Source organism: Lampris incognitus, chromosome 19 (genome assembly GCF_029633865.1).
Source record: "Lampris incognitus isolate fLamInc1 chromosome 19, fLamInc1.hap2, whole genome shotgun sequence".
NCBI lineage: Eukaryota > Metazoa > Chordata > Actinopteri > Lampriformes > Lampridae > Lampris > Lampris incognitus.
In genome coordinates this window covers 3,819,452-3,837,950 of record NC_079229.1, presented here as the reverse complement: position 1 = coordinate 3,837,950, position 18,499 = coordinate 3,819,452, and the positions used below count along the sequence as shown (strand labels likewise).

The 18,499-nt window shown below is 42.4% G+C and overlaps 1 protein-coding gene across 1 annotated transcript in view; it reads left to right on the top strand.

Moving 5' to 3' along the window:
* Positions 1–18,499, top strand: part of pola1 (polymerase (DNA directed), alpha 1) — an 85,137-nt gene that overhangs the window by 3,520 nt on the left and 63,118 nt on the right. Inside the window, exons 6-20 of the mRNA XM_056299836.1 lie at positions 315–377; positions 893–994; positions 1,307–1,433; positions 1,618–1,798; positions 3,711–3,880; positions 4,602–4,714; positions 8,045–8,158; positions 11,769–11,843; positions 12,049–12,187; positions 14,261–14,415; positions 14,844–14,928; positions 15,325–15,386; positions 17,160–17,249; positions 17,614–17,730; positions 18,107–18,282. Of these exons, the coding sequence (XP_056155811.1) occupies positions 315–377; positions 893–994; positions 1,307–1,433; positions 1,618–1,798; positions 3,711–3,880; positions 4,602–4,714; positions 8,045–8,158; positions 11,769–11,843; positions 12,049–12,187; positions 14,261–14,415; positions 14,844–14,928; positions 15,325–15,386; positions 17,160–17,249; positions 17,614–17,730; positions 18,107–18,282 (1,769 nt within the window). The remainder of the gene's footprint in view (positions 1–314; positions 378–892; positions 995–1,306; positions 1,434–1,617; positions 1,799–3,710; positions 3,881–4,601; positions 4,715–8,044; positions 8,159–11,768; positions 11,844–12,048; positions 12,188–14,260; positions 14,416–14,843; positions 14,929–15,324; positions 15,387–17,159; positions 17,250–17,613; positions 17,731–18,106; positions 18,283–18,499) is intronic.

Sequence of the window (18,499 nt, the reverse complement as noted above, 5' to 3'; positions counted from 1 at the left end):
GATGAACTGCCTGACAAGGCTAATGAGTCTCATCTACCTGGACCAGTTACTGACCAGCTACTATGTGCCAGTCATATCCTGAAGAATGCCCTGTACATGTCTGCAGTTTGTCACCCCAAACAAGTTTTAGTCGTCTGATTCTTTATCATTGCAGTTTGCCATATGGTTTTGGTTTTTTTTTTTTTGGGACATATTTGAAAGAATTTTCAGATGAACAGAAGTAATGTTTAAGTATAAAAAATATGTATGTGCCCTGTTTCTTTCTGTTTTTCCTGATGTCTTCTGCTGACCATGCTTGTGTTTCTGTCTTGCAGAAGGATGTGGACCTGTCCAAAGATGACCTACTGGGAGACATTTTACAGGACCTGCACTCTGAGGTCAGTTGCTCACCATCTAGAAAATGTGGACACGGTTAGTTAGTTTTAGGGCTACATAGGAGGGGACATAATGATGTTCACAAAGAGGATGTGCTAGGTGAGGGACAAACACGGCGACTTACACACTCATCTACTTATGATAAGCCCACACTGTAGCTTACCTATTTTATATCAGTGGGGAACCAAACTTATACATCTGTTGTTTTTTGTTCAGCTGTCTTTATGTAAGCTAGGTCAAGCTAGCTGACATATAGAACTCTGTCAACAGGCTGTAAAATGGTAAGAATTGATTATTTTGTAGTGATTCCAGCCATAGAGAGAGTTAGCTCTATCTTCCAGTTATCCAGATGGTTCTAATAGTCAGTCGTTAATGTGGTGTTCCCCCGTGTTTTAATAATTGGTTGTTGACAGTCACAATGCCTTCTGTATTTCCTGTCCATTTTATCACTTGTGCTGTATTTCACATCTATTTTTAAAATAATCCTCTTGAAATCTTTATCTCTTAACATTGATAGAAACCATTCCTTCTGACCCCTCCACCAGTGGTCACTCTGAAGAAAAAGAAATCCCTTGGATCTCCCATGAACCCATTCTCTATCAAACCTCCAGCTGCCAAGGTACCCCATCCCAGATTGCACAGGACAGTTACTACTGTATGTCATCAAATTAATGGTTTTGTGTGTAATAGTTGCAACATTTAAAAACAAAAAATGAAACTGTTAGGATTGCAGGAGTGATAAAATTTTGGTTTCCTGAGCTGAAAAAGATGTCAGCAAGAAGACATTTGTCTTCATGAAAATGCTGAACCATAGGTATTGAAAAGTGAATTACAATTCAGAGTGGGAGCTTTTGTTTGAACGGACCTGCAAACTATATCACTGAGCAAATTGTAACAGATTTCACCAAAGATGTCTCCTCTCTCATGTCAGGAGTCCCCCTCCATTGTAGGATCAAAGAGCAAAATGACCAAGACATCTGCTCACCCTCTTTTCTCTGTACCTGCCCCTCCTGTGGAGAGGAAGAAATTGCAAATAGAGGAGCTTGAAGAAGAGGAGGGTGAGAATGAAACTAAACTCTGATATGTGCAGTTATCACTGTCTTTCTCTGACCTGATAGACACAGTTTTCAATTTTCCAAATGTTTCATTTTTATCTTTCATCCATTTTTTTTTCTTTCAAACTTCATGGATACATAAACTAAAAGTGACTTTACTATCACCAACTCTAAACGTGTTGTGCAGTGAATGATGTCATGGCATTGGATGACTTTGACTTTGACGAGCCAATGGATGTGGGACTACAGGAGGAGGAGAAGAGACTGCCACTTAAAGAAGAGGCTCAGCCAGAACCAGAACCCAAAGAATCAGCGGAAGCCACAGTCAAAGTGGAGCCTAAGCCAGAACCCAAGGACCCTGACCTACTGTGAGTCTGTCATCAGCTGTGGGAATTTACTGCCACCTTTATGGGATCAGGGATGAGTTTTGTTTTTTTTTTCTCCAGTGTTTTCCACACAGATTTTACTTGGGTAAAGTCTATGTGTGGAAAATATTAACGGTTGCCAAAGTATATTTGGTGATCCGTATTAGTATTTTCCATTTTTATTTATTTTCTTATCCGTCTAAGAATGACGCCACCCACAATCGATTAACTAGTGGACAATCTCCCTTCGCTCTACCCCTCCTGTACCTGTTAGTTCTGCTATTGTGAGAAGGGTCTACTGACAGTCTCGCACATGCTCTGCAGAGAAACAGAGAGAGAGAGAGAGAGAGATGTTCTCTGGTATTATGTTAGAAGAGGCGGCCCATGGAAAGCAACTCTTTTTCTCCTTCTCGTGTAATTGTTCTCTGACTTTGGTAGTATCTTCGAATTCTATGAAAGAAAGCGGCAACTCAACCCAGGAGTGTAGTCAGCACACATAACTTGGGCATTGCACAACATGCAGCAAAGTTGTCTTGGTTAAATATAAGAAAGATTATAATTTCTTTTCTTTTCGGGCTATAGCAGTTAGAAAGACTAGTCTAACTTTAGTTAAGGTTAGACTACCAATTTTTCATGCATTTACTCAGCAGGGTAGGTGAGTTTTATCTTTCTTTCAGCACTAAATATAGTTTGCATCTAATTTCTGTATAGTTAATTTAAAGCCAAGTGTCTGTTTTTCATCAGTTTTTCAGGTCAAAATTGACCTGAGAAACGGATCGAAAGGGGAGGGAGCACCAGGCTGCATGTCTGCAAATATTGATAAATGGACGGGCACCAGAGGTGTTCCCATATGCATAGGTGTTGGAGCTCTGACAAACCTAGAAAGATTAAGTGCTCTGACAAACAATGCCATCTTTGTACACACTAAAGTGTTTTTTTTTTTTTTACTTTGTCTTAACCATCCCCTCCATCTACCCATGTGGGTAGATGGAGGGGATGGTTAGGGGGGGTTGGAGCTGTGAAAAACATTCTGTGAAATTAATAGAAATAGCCAATAAATCAAAATATTGTGGTAAAGATTACACATGGTTGTTTGTCACATGTAATAGACCATTTTTGTGCCGGCAGGTAATGGCGGCCCTGTCCATCGGGTACTGCCACAAATATATTTCAGGCCTGTGGGCAACACTGTTTTCATTTAATTTTGTCTTGTAGGGTGAAATTATAGAAATCTGCAGACTGAAAGAGCATAGAAGCTTTACAGTGTGAAGAATCTAAGAAAATATAATTTGATGAGATCAGGAAAAAGAGACTGAGACTTTAGTCTTGAAGGAGAGATTGTGCTTCCTGGGAAAATGAAAATGCAGTTAATTTGGTTCTGCTGCTTTTAATCTCTTTGTGGAGCAAACTTGCTAGGAGGTAACATGTTTGACATCTCTGATTTATGTATATGAAAGGTATGTCATAGCCCTTCACTAAAAAGGTAGCTGTCAGATTTTATTGGTTTCCCAGGTCGAAAATGGCCAACAGTTTATCAATAAAGGGTTTTCGAACAGCACACTTTGAGACTGAAAGATCAAATTACCCAAATGGAAGTGACAAAAAGATGAAAAAAATGTTGCAATACTGCAGCTTTAGCAGAATCAAAGTGAACTTAGATTAAATTATGCCATTGCCAATGTTTCCATGAGAAGCTTAAGGATTTCATGATCATTATTGCTTAATACATGTAATGATTCGGTTTTTTTTAAAATTATTATTTAATTTTTTTAACTTTCGCCATCTGTGGAGAATCCCTCTCTTTTCCAGCAAAAGGATGCCTTGTTTTTAATTCTTTGTTTTAACTGATTTTATTTCTGGCGTTTTAAAAGTCCCTGTTTTAATTTTCCAAGTCCATCCCTCCATTCTCTTCCAGGTCCAGGAAGATTGGAAGCTCATGGGGACAGGAGGAGGACAGGGTCAGTGAGGCCCCAGCAGAAGTGCAGGTGGACTCAAGCAAGCTCCCGTTGGTTGAGGGGCCAGACGGAGAGCAAATGTTCCGTTTCTATTGGCTGGATGCCTTTGAAGACCAATACAACCAACCAGGTAAGGCAAATTCCCATCTTTCTTAAAGTGTCAAATGCACCAGAGTTAGATTATAAGGAATACTCCATACTTAAGGCAGTAGTCCTTCCAGAAGTATTGCCTTAAGTAAGCAGACTCGTCACCCTCATCAGACTCATCTCTGAGGGTAACAAGTCTGCTTACAAATGGGAAGTGGACCACCTGGCTTCCTGATGCAGCCAGAACCTGGCTTTAGCTCCAAACCCCATGAAGACAGTGGAGATGGTGCTGGACTTCAGAAGAAGCCAAGCCCTGCCCTGCCCACAAGGACAGTTTCTTCACTGTTGCAGTTGGACTAATCATCAGGCCCCCTGTCGCCCAGACAGTCATTCTCCCACAAAAAACATGTATATTTTGCGATGTGTATATGAAATTGTGCTTTTACTTTACTTGCTACTGTTCATATTTTTTACATCTATTTTTAGTGTGTGTTTGTGTGTGTGTGTGTGTGTGTGCGTGCGTGTGTGCATGTGTTTATATACGTGTGTATATGTAACACAATTTGTTTATTTAAGACTGTACTTTTCTTGTATTCTTAATCACACCAACAACGCCAAGTAAAATTTCTACTGCATGTAATGCACATGCCAATAAAAGTCTTCATGATTCTGATTCAGAGGAGGATCTAGGCAACACCTCTGGATCCCTTTTAATATTCAGAAAATGGGCACAGAAATTTTGAAATATTTGTTTGTGGCCCTAGGTGTGGTGTACCTTTTTGGGAAGGTGTGGATTGAGTCCGCCAAAGCTCATGTCAGCTGCTGTGTGGCCGTCAAGAATATAGAGAGAACCGTGTACTTCCTGCCTCGTGAAAATGTGAGTTTCTTGCCATCTGACACATGACTGACAGTTTCCTTCTGATACGGGAATTCATCATTTGTCTGAGTGGCAAGCAGGCTGCAATATAATGTAAATCAAAATGATCAAATTTACTCCCCAGGGCTCTACAGTGCGAGTATTTCACTTGCATTTGCCCCTAAAAATACATATGTGCCAACTAGAAAAATAATTTACGAGCACAGTGTGCGAGTAATGGTCTTTTCAGATGGTAAGCGACACTCCGCCTGCGTACCCGCTTGGATCCGCGGGGTTTCACGGCGCTCCTCATGTGAATTATAGACAGGCAGACAAGCACTCCACGAGTAAACGCCAGGTGCCCCACGCATGGTAACCATGGAAACAGCTTCTGTGCACCACTGTACTCCTGCCAGTACAACCGTAGTTACCTTAGAGGCTAGAGCAACATATTAAAATATATCTTCTAGAAATAGTTTATAACTAAATAACATAACTACTAAGTTTCAAATTAGTTCAGTTAGTTAGTTTACTTGTGCGTTGAATTTGATCATGCATCGATGCTCTGCCATGCAAAAGCCCTCCTGTTTATGTCCCGATAACTTCAGAAAACACTTATCTAGTATATCTCAGGGAACTCACACACGCCAAGAATCAGTCTCTCGTCCATTTTGTGGGGTGACACCGCACATAGAAAAAAGTTCAAGACAACTCCACCCTGGCTGCGGGCGGGTGTGTGCGTTAGACGAGCACGACTGTGACACAGGATTGTGCCCGCTTGTCGCTCCGCCTGACAGATTGTCCTTGCCTCCATACCAGCCTGCTCACTTCTCACTGAAAATGAATTACTTAGGCGCGTCAAATCACTCCCCATCTGAAAAGACATTAAAACCTACCATGACCCCCCCCCCTGCTGCTAATCATTCAAAAACTACAAGTCCCACATTCCAAAAGCTACAATGTGCCAATCACAGTAGTTTTCTGTGAGAGTAAGTAAGTACATCTGTTGCCATCTTATAATGCTGTGATTGCAACTATTCATCAATCTTCTGTGAATAGTACACATGGCCATTGTAACTTTAGTTAATGGTCACACCCATATTTGCATATGAAACCGACCATTGGTTTTGGTCATGATGCAACTGTATTGTTTATAAGGGTGGGGATACCTTCAGTCAGCTGAGATCGATGAAGACACTTAGATGAGTGATGAAACGTTTCTCTCAATAAATGTCCAAATGAACTGATTCAACTTTTGGGATTTCCTTACCTGGATTATTGAGCATGCATCAAGACTCTTCAAAGTTGTTTCAGTTGTTCATTGTTAAAAAGAACTTTCAGAGGTTTTAAAAAGCTCTTGCAGTATTTTCTTTAAAAAGCTGTTTCAGCATTTAAGTGTTTTAAAAAGCTATGTCAATGTTTTCAGTAGTTTAAGGCCCATGCCTAGTGTCAAGATACTAGGGTCTTCCACTTTCATAGTCCTCCACTGGTTTTCACAAAATAATTGCACATAAGGAGAAGGTGCGCACACACACGAGCAGTAAAAAAATGTATGTAATCAATTGTTAATGAACTGTGTTACTTGAATATTTTTCACTGCCCCTAAATTTCTGTGTGTGCTCCCAGCACATGTACTCCTTGGGGAAAAAGTTAGCGTAGAGCCCTGCTCCCATTCCTGCTTTAGATTGTAGGGGACGTGTGAGATGGAAGTAATTTAGCTGTGATTGGCCTGAAAATATTGTACGATGGGACAGATTCGTTTCATGTGATTGAAACAGACGTTCTAATATTAACTCGAAGAGTGCACTCAGCAGAGTGCAGATCCCTGCCAGGCAGATCTCCCTCTCCTCCAGTGCTTGGAATTTTTAGGCGAAAAACCAGCTGAGGAGTTGGCACTCAGTTGCGGTATAAAATGGGTTTTTCAAAGGTTTTGAATAACTGCAACCACAAGAGGTCTCTGATCATACAGTCATAACTCTGCACAAAAATTATTAGGCTGACAGGCCCAGTAGTGTGCGAGATTAGCAGCAAGCAAATACATGCACACACAGACAGAAAAACCAGTGTTTTTCCTGCCATTATAAGACTTTTGCGCGGAGCCCAAGTTGATTGAACAGGAAACATGGAAATAAGTTTTTGATGTGCAGTGCTCAAGCCAAAAATATCTACCTTATAAAAACGTTTTGCCTGTCAGTCTGGATCCACAGCTTCCTAGGCGGACCCTCGCACGCATGCGGCCAAGTCTAATGTGAACTTGCACTTTCCAAAAAGATAAGGTTTGCTGTGCAGCCATTTTGGTCTAACCCTAGCCCTGTCTTTATTCTCATAGCATAATAAAGCTGGGTAAACAGTTTACGCTCGCACATGCACGACTCACACATACGGTTGACTCAGATTGGGCAGCGATAAGAATATGCAACACTTGTTTTGACTGCAACCTAGAGGAAGTTGTTCCTTTATAATGTTCACATTTTATGGATTATCAAAACTCTTAATAACTTTTGATCATGTCGCTGCCCGATCTGAGTCAAACATAGATGCGAGTTGTGCATGCGCGAGCGTAAACGGTTACCAACCTTTATTATATTATGAAAGTAGAGACATAGGTTATTATTTTGGTTCATCCAGTGTTCCTCCAGTTCTCCTGTGCTGAGATCAGCAATGAATGATTTGCTGACTTGAGAAATAGGATTGACTTCTCGTTTACTTTCAAGACTCATACATGATGTTTTGACACTGTTGCTGCCCAATCTAAGGCAACTGTAGATGAGGGTCACACATGCACACAGCTGACTTAGATCGGGCAACGACAGAGGGCAGTGTTGGTTGAGTGAGGTAGAGAGTGAATGAAGAGAGGGACCGATGGTAGCAAGAACAAACATTTTTCAAAGGTTTTTAATCACTGCAGCCATGAGAGGTTCTTGATCATACAGTCAAACTGTGCAAAAAAAGATTTTAGGCTGATAGACCCAGTATGCGAGATTAGCCGCGGACAGATGCACACACACAACCAAACCAAAGGTTGAAGGGTTGGGTTTTTATTGACATATGATGGTTGTTTTTCAAATGAAACTGACAAGATCTGGTTTTATTTCCAAATGGTCTTCTCTCATCCACTTTTCATCCCCTCATAACACGGCTAAAGTGTGCCATTTTTTATTTAATGGAGTAAAACAAAGAACTATTAGAGATTGTGTAAACACACATACTTTTTTTGTGCAATATCAAGTATATAGCCATCCTAAATTACCATGGACAAACGCTAATCCTGACACTGTACTGCATCACTCCTTGCCCTGAAAACCTATCATTGATGTTAACCTAATTGATTGGCTCTGTTTTGATTCACAGAAAGTGGACCCCAAGACTGGAGAGGTGTCAGACACACCGGTAGGAATGATGGATGTCTACCAGGAGTTCAACGAGCTCTCTGAGAAATTCAGGATCATGAAATTTAAGTCCAAGGTATGCAGTCACCCCCAACTGGGGCTTTTCATCAAGTCCATCTAATTTATATACAGTGCATCCGGAAAGTATTCACACCCCTTCACTTTCCCCACATTTTGTTATGTTACCGCCTTATTCCAAAATGGATTAAATTCCTTTTTTTTCTCATCAATCTACACACAATACCCCATAATGACAAAGTGAAAAAGGTTTTGTAGAAATTTTTGCAAATGTATTAAAAATAAAAAACTGAAATATTGCATGTACATAAGTATTCACACCCTTTGCTATGACACTCAAAATTGAGCTCAGGTTCATCCTGTTTCCGCTGTTCATCCTTGAGATGTTTCTACATCTTGATTGGAGTCCACCCGTAGTAAATTCAATTGATCGGACATGATTTGGAAAGGCACACACCTGTCTATATAAGGTCCCACTGTTGACAGTGCATGTCAGAGCAGAAACCAAGCCATGAAGTCAAAGCAATTTCTGTGGACCTCTGAGACAGAATTGTATTGAGGCATTTGCATTTTGCATTTAGGTTGTCTGTCGTGTCCGATGATGACAATCCTGCCTCTGTCACTTGTGAGTCTTCTTATGGCTGTAAAGCCCAATCCGCGATCCACAATGTCTGCCACAGACCGAACAGGTGAAATCACTGACTGGGGGTGTAGGTGTGGTACTGGCTTCATGTCTCTTCAGACGTCTTGTGGTCCGTCGATCACCACGGTCCTTCTCGAGGTTTTGCACCCCTTGTTGACAGAGCTGCCGCCAGATGGAGCGTTGGGCGGCAGTGTCTTCCAGCTGGCTCGGGTTCAGGCCGCACTTCTTTATGATGGTCTTCAGCTGGTCTTTGTACCGTTTTTTCTGGCCCCCTGCCAAGCGGCGGCCAAGATGTAGCTGGCCATACAGCACTTTACGCGGTAAGCGCTCCTTTGGCATCCTGATGATGTGACCGATCCATCGAAGTTGGTGCTGGGTGACGGTAGCCTCCATGCTGATGCAGTTGGTCTTGCGGAGTATTTCAGTATGGGGCACTCGGTCACGCCAGGTTATCATCAGGATGCATTGTAGGCATCTGATGTGGAAGGCCTCAAGCATCCCGAGGTGGTGGCTGTACAGGGTCCACGCCTCACAGCTGTAGAGGAGAGTCGTGATGACAACTGCCAAGTAGACAGATATTTTGGTGTGGAGGTTGAGGTCTTTGTTTTGAAAGACCCTTCTCCTAAGTCTGCCAAAAGAGGATGACGCTTGTTTAATCCGGTTTTGTATCTCCCTGTCGATGCTGCAGTCGTCAGAGAGGAAGCTGCCCAGGTATTTGAAGGATTCCGCTGTTGCAAGTGGTTTGTTCCATGTTGCCAGTTTAAAGGGAATTATTTTCTTTCTTTTATTTCGACGGCAGAGTGGAATGTCCCGATAGGTGCGGTAACCTATCCAGGATGTTTTGAGTGGGCAATGTTTAGGCCACCTTTTCTTGGCCCCTCCCCAGTTGGGGTGAGCAGTGTGGCTCCTAAATAGGGTTGCTCAGACACACAGGGGTCTGCTGAGAGCAGCTGCCACTCAAACCCAGCTGCTGGCGACCATGAATAGCCCTGTGCCGCTGGCATGCAGGGGTCTGATTAGGAGCTTCCAGTGCATTCATACCTGCTCCCGTCACCAGACACCCCATCACCGCCAGACTTTGATCAATATTCCGGTTGCTGGTCTCACCGAGGCAGAGGTGGATACCTGCGCAAAGAGATTATTTACAGTGCTGCTGGGGGTGCGCATGTCCCAGCAGCACTTCTTCACTGTGAGAGGGTGGGATCCGGTGGCAAGGGGGGCCCAAGATGACCAGCACTCTTCCACAGCTGCAGGAGGCTGCCGGAGCTCCAGTACGTCAGAGGACCGCCTATCGTGCGCCGCCATGCACGTTGCTTTTCTCTCAGGGTGTGCTCCCCTAGCCTTTGTCGTCCTACACTTACCCACAAGGCAGTGGGACAGTGGTTGGTCAATGCCAGGGCGTATCCACTTCACATGGGCCTGCGCATTAGACCTCTGGGGACCACTGTAGCTCCGAGATCCCCTACAGTTTAGCCAGGGACCGCAAGGTACCCAGTTACCGTGTGTGGCCACGAGGAGGCACTGCAGGAGTCTTGGCGGTAGAGAGGCTATGTACTGGCAGGGGAGACTTACGCACTCGGCTCCTCTTTTCACCCCCGCAAAGAGGGCTAGCCGGCGGCAGTAGCTGAGAGCAGAGAGCAGCAAGCAGAAGCAGCATGCAGCATGCACCAACTACAAGCACTACTACCCCAGTATTACTGCACTGACGCATCACACACGCCCTGTGCTGCACACACACACTATCGAGGCACAGATCTGGGGAAGGATACAAAAAAAAATGTCTACAGCTTTGAAAGTCCCGAAGAACACAGTGGTCTCCATCATTCGTAAATGGAAGAAGTTTGGATCCACCAGGACTCTTCCTAGAGCTGGCTGCCCAGCCAAACTGAGCAATCGGGGGAGAAGGGCCTTGGTCAGGGAGGTGACCAAGAACCCGATGGTCACTCTGACAGAGCTCCAGCGTTCCTCTGTGGAGATGGGAGAACCTTCCAGAAGGACAACCATCTCTGCAGCACTCCATCAATCAGGCCTTTATGGTAGAGTGGCCAGACGGAAGCCTCTGCTCAGTAAAAGGCACATGACAGCCCGCTTGGAGTTTGCCAGAAAGCACCTAAAGGACTCTCAGACCATGAGAAACAAGATTCTCTGGTCTGATGAAACCAAGATTGAACTCTTTGGCCTGAATGCCAAACGTCACGTCTGGAGGAAACCAGGCACCTCTCATCACCTTGCTAATACCATCCCTACAGTGAAGCATGGTGGTGGCAGCATCATGCTGTGGAGATGTTCTTCAGCGGCAGGAACTGGGAGACTAGTCAGGATTGAGGGAAAGATGAATGGAGCAAAGTACAGAGAGATCCTTGATGAAAACCTGCTCCAGAGCGCTCAGGACCTCAGACTGGGGCGAAGGTTTACCTTTCAACATGACAACGACCCTAAGCACACAGCCAAGACAACGAAAGAGTGGCTTCGGGACAAGTCTGTGAATGTTCTTGAGTGGCCCAGCCAGAGCCCAGACTTGAACCCCATTGAACATCTCTGGAAAGACCTGAAAATAGCTGTGCAGCGACGCTCCCCATCTAACCTTACAGAGCTCGAGAGGATCTGCAGAGAAGAAATGGAGAAATACCCCAAATATAGGTGTACCAAGCTTGTAGCTTCATACCCAAGAAGACTTGAGGCTGTAATCACTGCCAATGGTGCCTCAACCAAGTGCTGAGTAAAGGGTGTGAATACTTATGTACATGCAATATTTCAGTTTTCTATTTTTAATAAATTTCTACAAAACCTTTTTTGCTTTTTCATTATGGGGTATTGTGTGTAGATTGATGAGAAAAAAAGGAATTTAATCCATTTTGGAATAAGGCCGTAACATAACAAAATGTGGGGAAAGTGAAGGGGTGTGAATACTTACCGGATGCACTGTATCTAACCCTAACGCTCACATAGCTTTCTTACAGCTGAACAATGGCAGGCCTGAAATATTCTTTAGTGGTTCTCTGTTTGGTCACTCCCATCTGTGTAGAAAGTGGAGAAAAACTATGCCTTTGAAATTCCTGATGTGCCCACCCAGTGCGAGTACCTGGAAGTCAGATATTCTGTGAGTACCATGCACACATTTGTCTTACATGAGTACGTCCACACACACACACACACACACACACACACACACACACACACACACACACACACACACACACACACACACACACACACACACACACACACTCACTCACTCACTCATGGTTTTAAAGAAAGTAGCTAGATGGGAGTGTTATTGGTCACCTTTTCTTGCTTTACTTCAGGCAGAGTTCCCTGCCCTGCCCTCTGACCTGAAGGGGGCGACCTTCTCCCATGTGTTTGGTACCAACACCTCCAGTCTGGAGCAGTTCCTCCTGAGCAGGAAAATCAAAGGGCCCTGCTGGCTTGACATCAAGACACCACGTAAGAATGACAATGGATTTGTATGTATATTTATCAAGGATGATAAATTGGTCTGAGTTGTAAACAAAAACTTGTCACCAGGAAAAAAAAAAAAAATGAAAAGACAGGTTGGAGAAAAAGCCCTCTGAGACAGGCATGTCAGACAGCTGTTTTGTCATTAATCACAACTGCAAACTGTCATAATTTGTTTGCATTTTGTATATTTATTAGTTTTTCCAAACTGTAGTTTTCTGAATCATGAATATATTTGTCAGTAGGAAACTTGACAAAGAAAGGTAATTTGACAAATCATCACCAATTGGCTGACGATATGTATTTATGTCCATTTCCGATGGAGTGCTCCATAAGTTTTGACGATAATTCTTAATGAGGTTTTCGCTGCTGAATATTTTGATAGCAGTATGAATGGCAATACATACAAATACTAATATAACAACAGTAAAACTTAGATAACCCCAGGCGGCATGGCTCCAGGAGGTAGAACGGGTCATCTAGTAATGGAAGGTTGCTGGTTCACTCCCCGGCTCCACTAGAGAGCATGTCGAAGTGTCCTTGAGCAAGACACTGCACTGCCATCAGTGTATGAATGTGTGTGAATGTGAGACATACATTGTAAAGCTTTTTGAGTGGTCGGTAGACTAGAAAAGCATCATCTAAATGCAGACCATTTAGCTTTCCATTTAACCCCTAACACTAATCTACTGCTATTATTACTACTTTTGGCTGCTCCCGTTAGGGGTCGCCACAGCAGATCATCCGTTTCCATCTCTTCCTGCCCTCTGCATCTTCCTCTGTCACACCATGTCCTCTCTCACCACATCCATAAACCTCCTCTTTGGCCTTCCTCTTTTCCTCTTCCCTGGCAGCTCCATATTCAGCGTCCTTGTCCCAATATAATCCAGTGTCTCTCCTCCACATATGTCCAAACCATCTCAATCTTGCCTCTCCTGCTTTGTCTCCAAACTGTCCAACCTGAGCTGTCCCTCTGATATACTTTTTCCTAATCCTGTCCTTCGTCACTCCCAATGAAAATCTTAGTATCTTCAACTCTGCCACCTCCAGCTCCACCTCCTGTCTTTTCCTCAGTGCCGCTATCTCCAAACCATAAAACATAGCTGGTCTCACAACCATCTTGTAAACCTTCCCTTTAACTCTTGCCAACCCCTAACACTGATGACTGGCAATAAACGATATATAACTCCAACCCTAACAAACAAAGTTTCGCCTGTGTAAATTTGTTTAGCACAAATTATTTTTAGATGTATACTAGGAACAGTTGCAGATGGGGCCATGTATTGGCAAGAATTTGATGATACAATTTCTTTAATGTTTAAGTGTCACAGTTCATTGTATTGTGCTGTATATTATACAACAAACACTGTAGCATACAGCAATATTTTGTCAAAATTTTAGAAAAGTCATAAAGAAAACACCTCAACATGCATCAAATCAGAGTAATCAGAATCATAGCTAGTGTGGTGCCTGCAATGCCTGTTTGTTGTGGTTCTGTGCAGTCCTGTTACAATACCATTCTGAAATCTGAATCAATATGGCACCTGCTATCGAGCGCTCAGAGATGGAAACTACACAATGAAGTAGTGCCGCTGCCACATCTGTGCATATTCTCAAGAATTGATGCAGTGTTTTTGAAAATTGATACACTATTCATCCATCCATTCATTATCCGAACCGCTTATCCTGCTCTCAGGGTCGCGGAGATGCTGGAGCCTATCCCAGCAGTCATTGGGCGGCAGGCGGGGAGACACCCTGGACAGACTGCCAGGCTGTCACACAGGGCCGACAATGATACAACATTGTGATATTCAATTATATCAATATTTTTTCCATTTCTAGTATAAATAAAATAATAATAATAAATAATATATATATATATATTTAAATATGTGTGTGTGTGTGTGTGTATAAATTTGTATTATTGAAACCTCTTGTAAAAGAAATGAAAGTAGCCATTATTACACCTTGGGCTTAGGGTTTTTGTTTTTTTTCCCCCTCCCCTTCCCTACACACCTCTGGAGCATCGCTGGTCTAACCTGCCCTCTGTATTTCTCATAGAACTGAGCAGTCAATCAGTCAGCTGGTGTAAGGTGGAAGCTGTGGCCTTAAGGAGTGACCTGGTCACAATAGTCAAAGACCTGTCACCTCCACCGCTCACCGTCATGTGCATCAGCCTCAAGACTGTCCAGAATCCCAAGACACACCACAACGAGGTAAGAGCAAACTCTTAGAACATAACAACAGATAGGCGCAAACACTGGTATACAGTAACATTGTTTTGCCACACATGGCTATAATTTTTTTTCTTTCTCAAATATTTTTGAGAAAGAAAAAACTTATTTGTTGTTATGAAAACCCATAACATTTATTTATTCCATAATCTACATTGTTAGAGAAACGGACAGATGGATAGCTTGATTGGTGGATGGAGATTGACACAATCTATAATTCATTAATTTTGGGGAAATTCAGCTATCAGCAGCAACTGGAAACAAATTAACATGGCTTATGCTCCTAAAAATGACAGTAATTTTTAAAAAGCCTGACGTTTTCATACCTTTTAGGAAAGAACGTATGATCATTTTAGTTCTGGGTAAGTAAGTATAAAATATCAATAAAGGAATATTTTCTTTGTCTGCAGCTAGTGTCCCTGGCTGCACTGGTCCATTATCAGTTTCATCTGGACAAAGCCCCACCACAGCCTCCCTACCAGACCCATTTCTGTGGTGAGTGGTACACAGGGGAGAGGGTTTCAGAGACATGAGATGACAGACAGTGAAATTATGATTTAGTGGTAGTTTAGAAAATATGCAAGGCATTGGTAGTTGGGCTTTTAAGGAGTTTAGATAATGAGTTTTTGGTGATCATTTTACAACATACAACTCATCTACCTTGATCAGTTAAGGACCTTAAATTGCAGATGTAGTTTGCTGCTCTGGGACCCAAGCTTATAAAATTACATTAACACTCTTAGTGGGGACTCAGCAAAGGTAATCCAGAACTCTAGGTTACTAAAGAGAGTATTACAGAATAAAAAGGAGGAAATCTTGTAACTCCACTTGGATACTGTTCATGCTCAGTTTCAGCAGTGTGATGAAATGTGGTCTTTTGTTGTCTTTCAGTGGTCAGTAAACCAAATGACTGCATCTTCCCCTTTGACTTCAAAGAGGCAGTAAAAAAGAAGGTGAGTAACCTCACAGGTGTAGACAGACCTCAGTTTTCTTTAGGTGTCTAGTTTTATGTTCAAGGAAATCAACTGGGAGAACTAATGTGGACACTTTAAGTCAGTAGTGATACCGGTATTTCCACTAGGAATTTTGTAGTTGTCCAATGTGAGGTGGTGTGGTGGCATCTCGTATTGGAAATGCCACAGGTTTGAGTGTCACATACTCAAAGTGTGTTGAATTTGGTAACCTAAGACTTATATAATTCCTTGAATCCTGGTAAGTACAATTACTGCCGGGCTATGTTGGCAAAAATCAGTGTAACTGTATTTGATGGATGGTGATGATGGATTACATTTATATAGTGCTTTATCTAGACACCCAAAGCACTTTACAGTGAAGGGAGGAAACTCACCTGAACCACCACAAATGTGTAGCACCCACTTGGGTGATGATGCTGCCATTTCGTGCCAAAACGCTCACCACACATCAGCTTGAGGTGGAGAGGCCGGAATCGCTGAGTGAATCACATGGAGGGATGATTAGGTGGCCGGATGGAGAGAGCCAGGTTGGGAATTTTGCCGGGACACTGGGGGACCCCCTACTTTTTGCAACAAGTGCCGTGGGATCTTTAATGACCACAGTGAGTCAGGACCTCGTTTTAATGTCTCATCCGAAGGACGGAATTTGTCCAGTATAACAAGGTATCGTGGTATTGAAGGTACACTTCACAATGGAAAAGATAATTACTGCTCTGGTCTGAATGGATTCCATCCTATCTCTAGTTATATCGGTGGTTTTTTAAAGTGGGGATGTAACAAGTGAGTATGGGAGAATTACGCGACTCCATGCTCATATGTTAGCTTCCTTTGTGACCTCACCTGCAACAAATAGAGGACGTTTTTTGCTGAGTGCGACTTGTACTCCGGTGCAACTTGTAGTCCGGGAAATACGGTAGATGATTTCAATGTGAACTTGACCTGTTTTTATGGTTGTATGTAACTACTACCATCTCCGTGAATGAACACTATATCACGTTTTCATTGATAGATGCTGTTTGTACATAGAAGTTTGAGAGAATATTGCAGAAAGTTTAAATTGAAAAGTGGGGGCAGATTAGGAACAAAAATCAGCCCTGGAATTTACATGACAGCAGCCCCTGTATTTGTCCAAATTGGCATATAACAATAGTATGTCAACCAACTGATGGGTCAGTCAGTGGAAAAAAAATGGGGCCACGATAGTCAACACAGAAACCAGTTACAAGAAAACAGCTTAACATAGCTTGATGTATGAAAACAGTATCCAAAATACTGCGGTTTCATCCAACTATTGAGGTCTGTGGCTTTCACCATATTAGTTGTTTTATCTGTGTCAGTTTTTTTAAATCCAAAATGGCACCAAACAAACGAAATAGCATATACCACCTTATGCTAGGTACAATGGTTTGACTGATTTATTTTCTTATAAGAAAAACAGAGCATAGTTCTGCTGTTTCTGACATGTCATACAGACCTAAACACAGCGTCCTTTTTATTCAGCAACATTGGTCTTATATCAGTAGATAGTGAAAGGGTTTTTAAAATCTTACATTTAACTTGATGAAACTTGCAGACTCCCTGGATTAGATTGAGAATGGTGTACATAGCAAATGACGGTGCTGTCAATCACAGAATACTGTCACATTTTCATTATAATTGCTGTGGAATTATTTGCAACGAGAACATTGAGACGATCCAATCCTACAGTAATGTCTGAGGTCTCACTTCCCTCTGAATTTTGTCTCTTGTTAGAATGCAAAGGTTGAGATTGCTGCCACAGAGCGGACTCTCCTCGGCTTCTTCCTGGCCAAGATGCACAAGATCGACCCTGACGTGTTGGTGGTGAGTAGAGAGTATTTGGATCAAGCTGGGTGTCTTTATGTGTACTTTAAGAAAATGACCATAACACCACAAAATAATGCATTAGATAAAGTTACTCTTCTGCAGAACTGAAACCTAAACGCCACATAATCGACTTAAAATAAACTGATACAAAATTTCCGATATTCCCAGCAATGGCTGTATATTTTTTGACATTTAAAATGGTGTTTCACCTCAGGTAAGTGCTCCTAGCCTCATGAAACATTTACTACATGTGGCAGATGTTGTCAGCTGCCTATTCCGATATAAAAGGCAAACTTATGTAGACAAAGTTTCTGCAGCATGCAAACATTAAGCTTGTTATTACTTTTTTCTCTTCTTGTAGGGTCACGACATCTTTGGCTTTGACCTGGATGTGCTGCTACAGCGGCTCAATGTGTGTAAGGTCCCACACTGGTCCAAGATTGGACGCCTCAGGAGGGCAAATATGCCCAAATTAGGGGTAAGAACAATGATAGTTGGAGGGTGGGGGGTTATCTGTCTTTTATTGTATGTAAAAAGTCAACATTGCAGTTGTGAAATTCACCAGGTTTAGAATTTTCCCTTTGGATTCGGAAACTTTTCAGGAATATAGCAACATATAGAAATGTGGAAAGAAGGCATCTACAATTATATAACATAAAAAATAAGTCAAGTCAATTTTATCTGCTAACTTTCAAATTAGTCCAGTTCGTTTAGTTTCCTAAATTTCTTTGTGTGTGCCTAAATTTTTTTCATTTAAGAGCACATTTACTCCTTGGGGGTAAAATTTAGCGTAGAGCTCTACCAATTGTTAGGTAAATTGAAAGATGAAATATGTCTGACATCCACACTTACAGGGTCGTGGTGCCTTTGCGGAGAAGAATGCTACCTGTGGCCGACTGGTTTGTGATGTGGAGATCTCGGCCAAAGAGCTGATTCGCTTTAAAAGTTATCATCTAACTGAGCTGGCTGCACAAATCCTCAAGATGGAGAGAGCCACCATCCCACCAGAGAACATCAGGAATCTCTACAGGTGTGTGTATTGTTATGTCTAACTTGTCCCACCTTGCTAGCAATTAGTCAGTCTGTGGGTTTATGATAAGCTTAAGTAGCATCAGTATTGGGTATACATTTTTGGTGGAATTTTAACTCAAGACCAACAAATGGACAACAGTTGGGTTTACAATTTGATGACTGGCATGTAGTGTGACGGTAAAGGTTTTAATTCTCATTTAGATTTTTTTTAACCT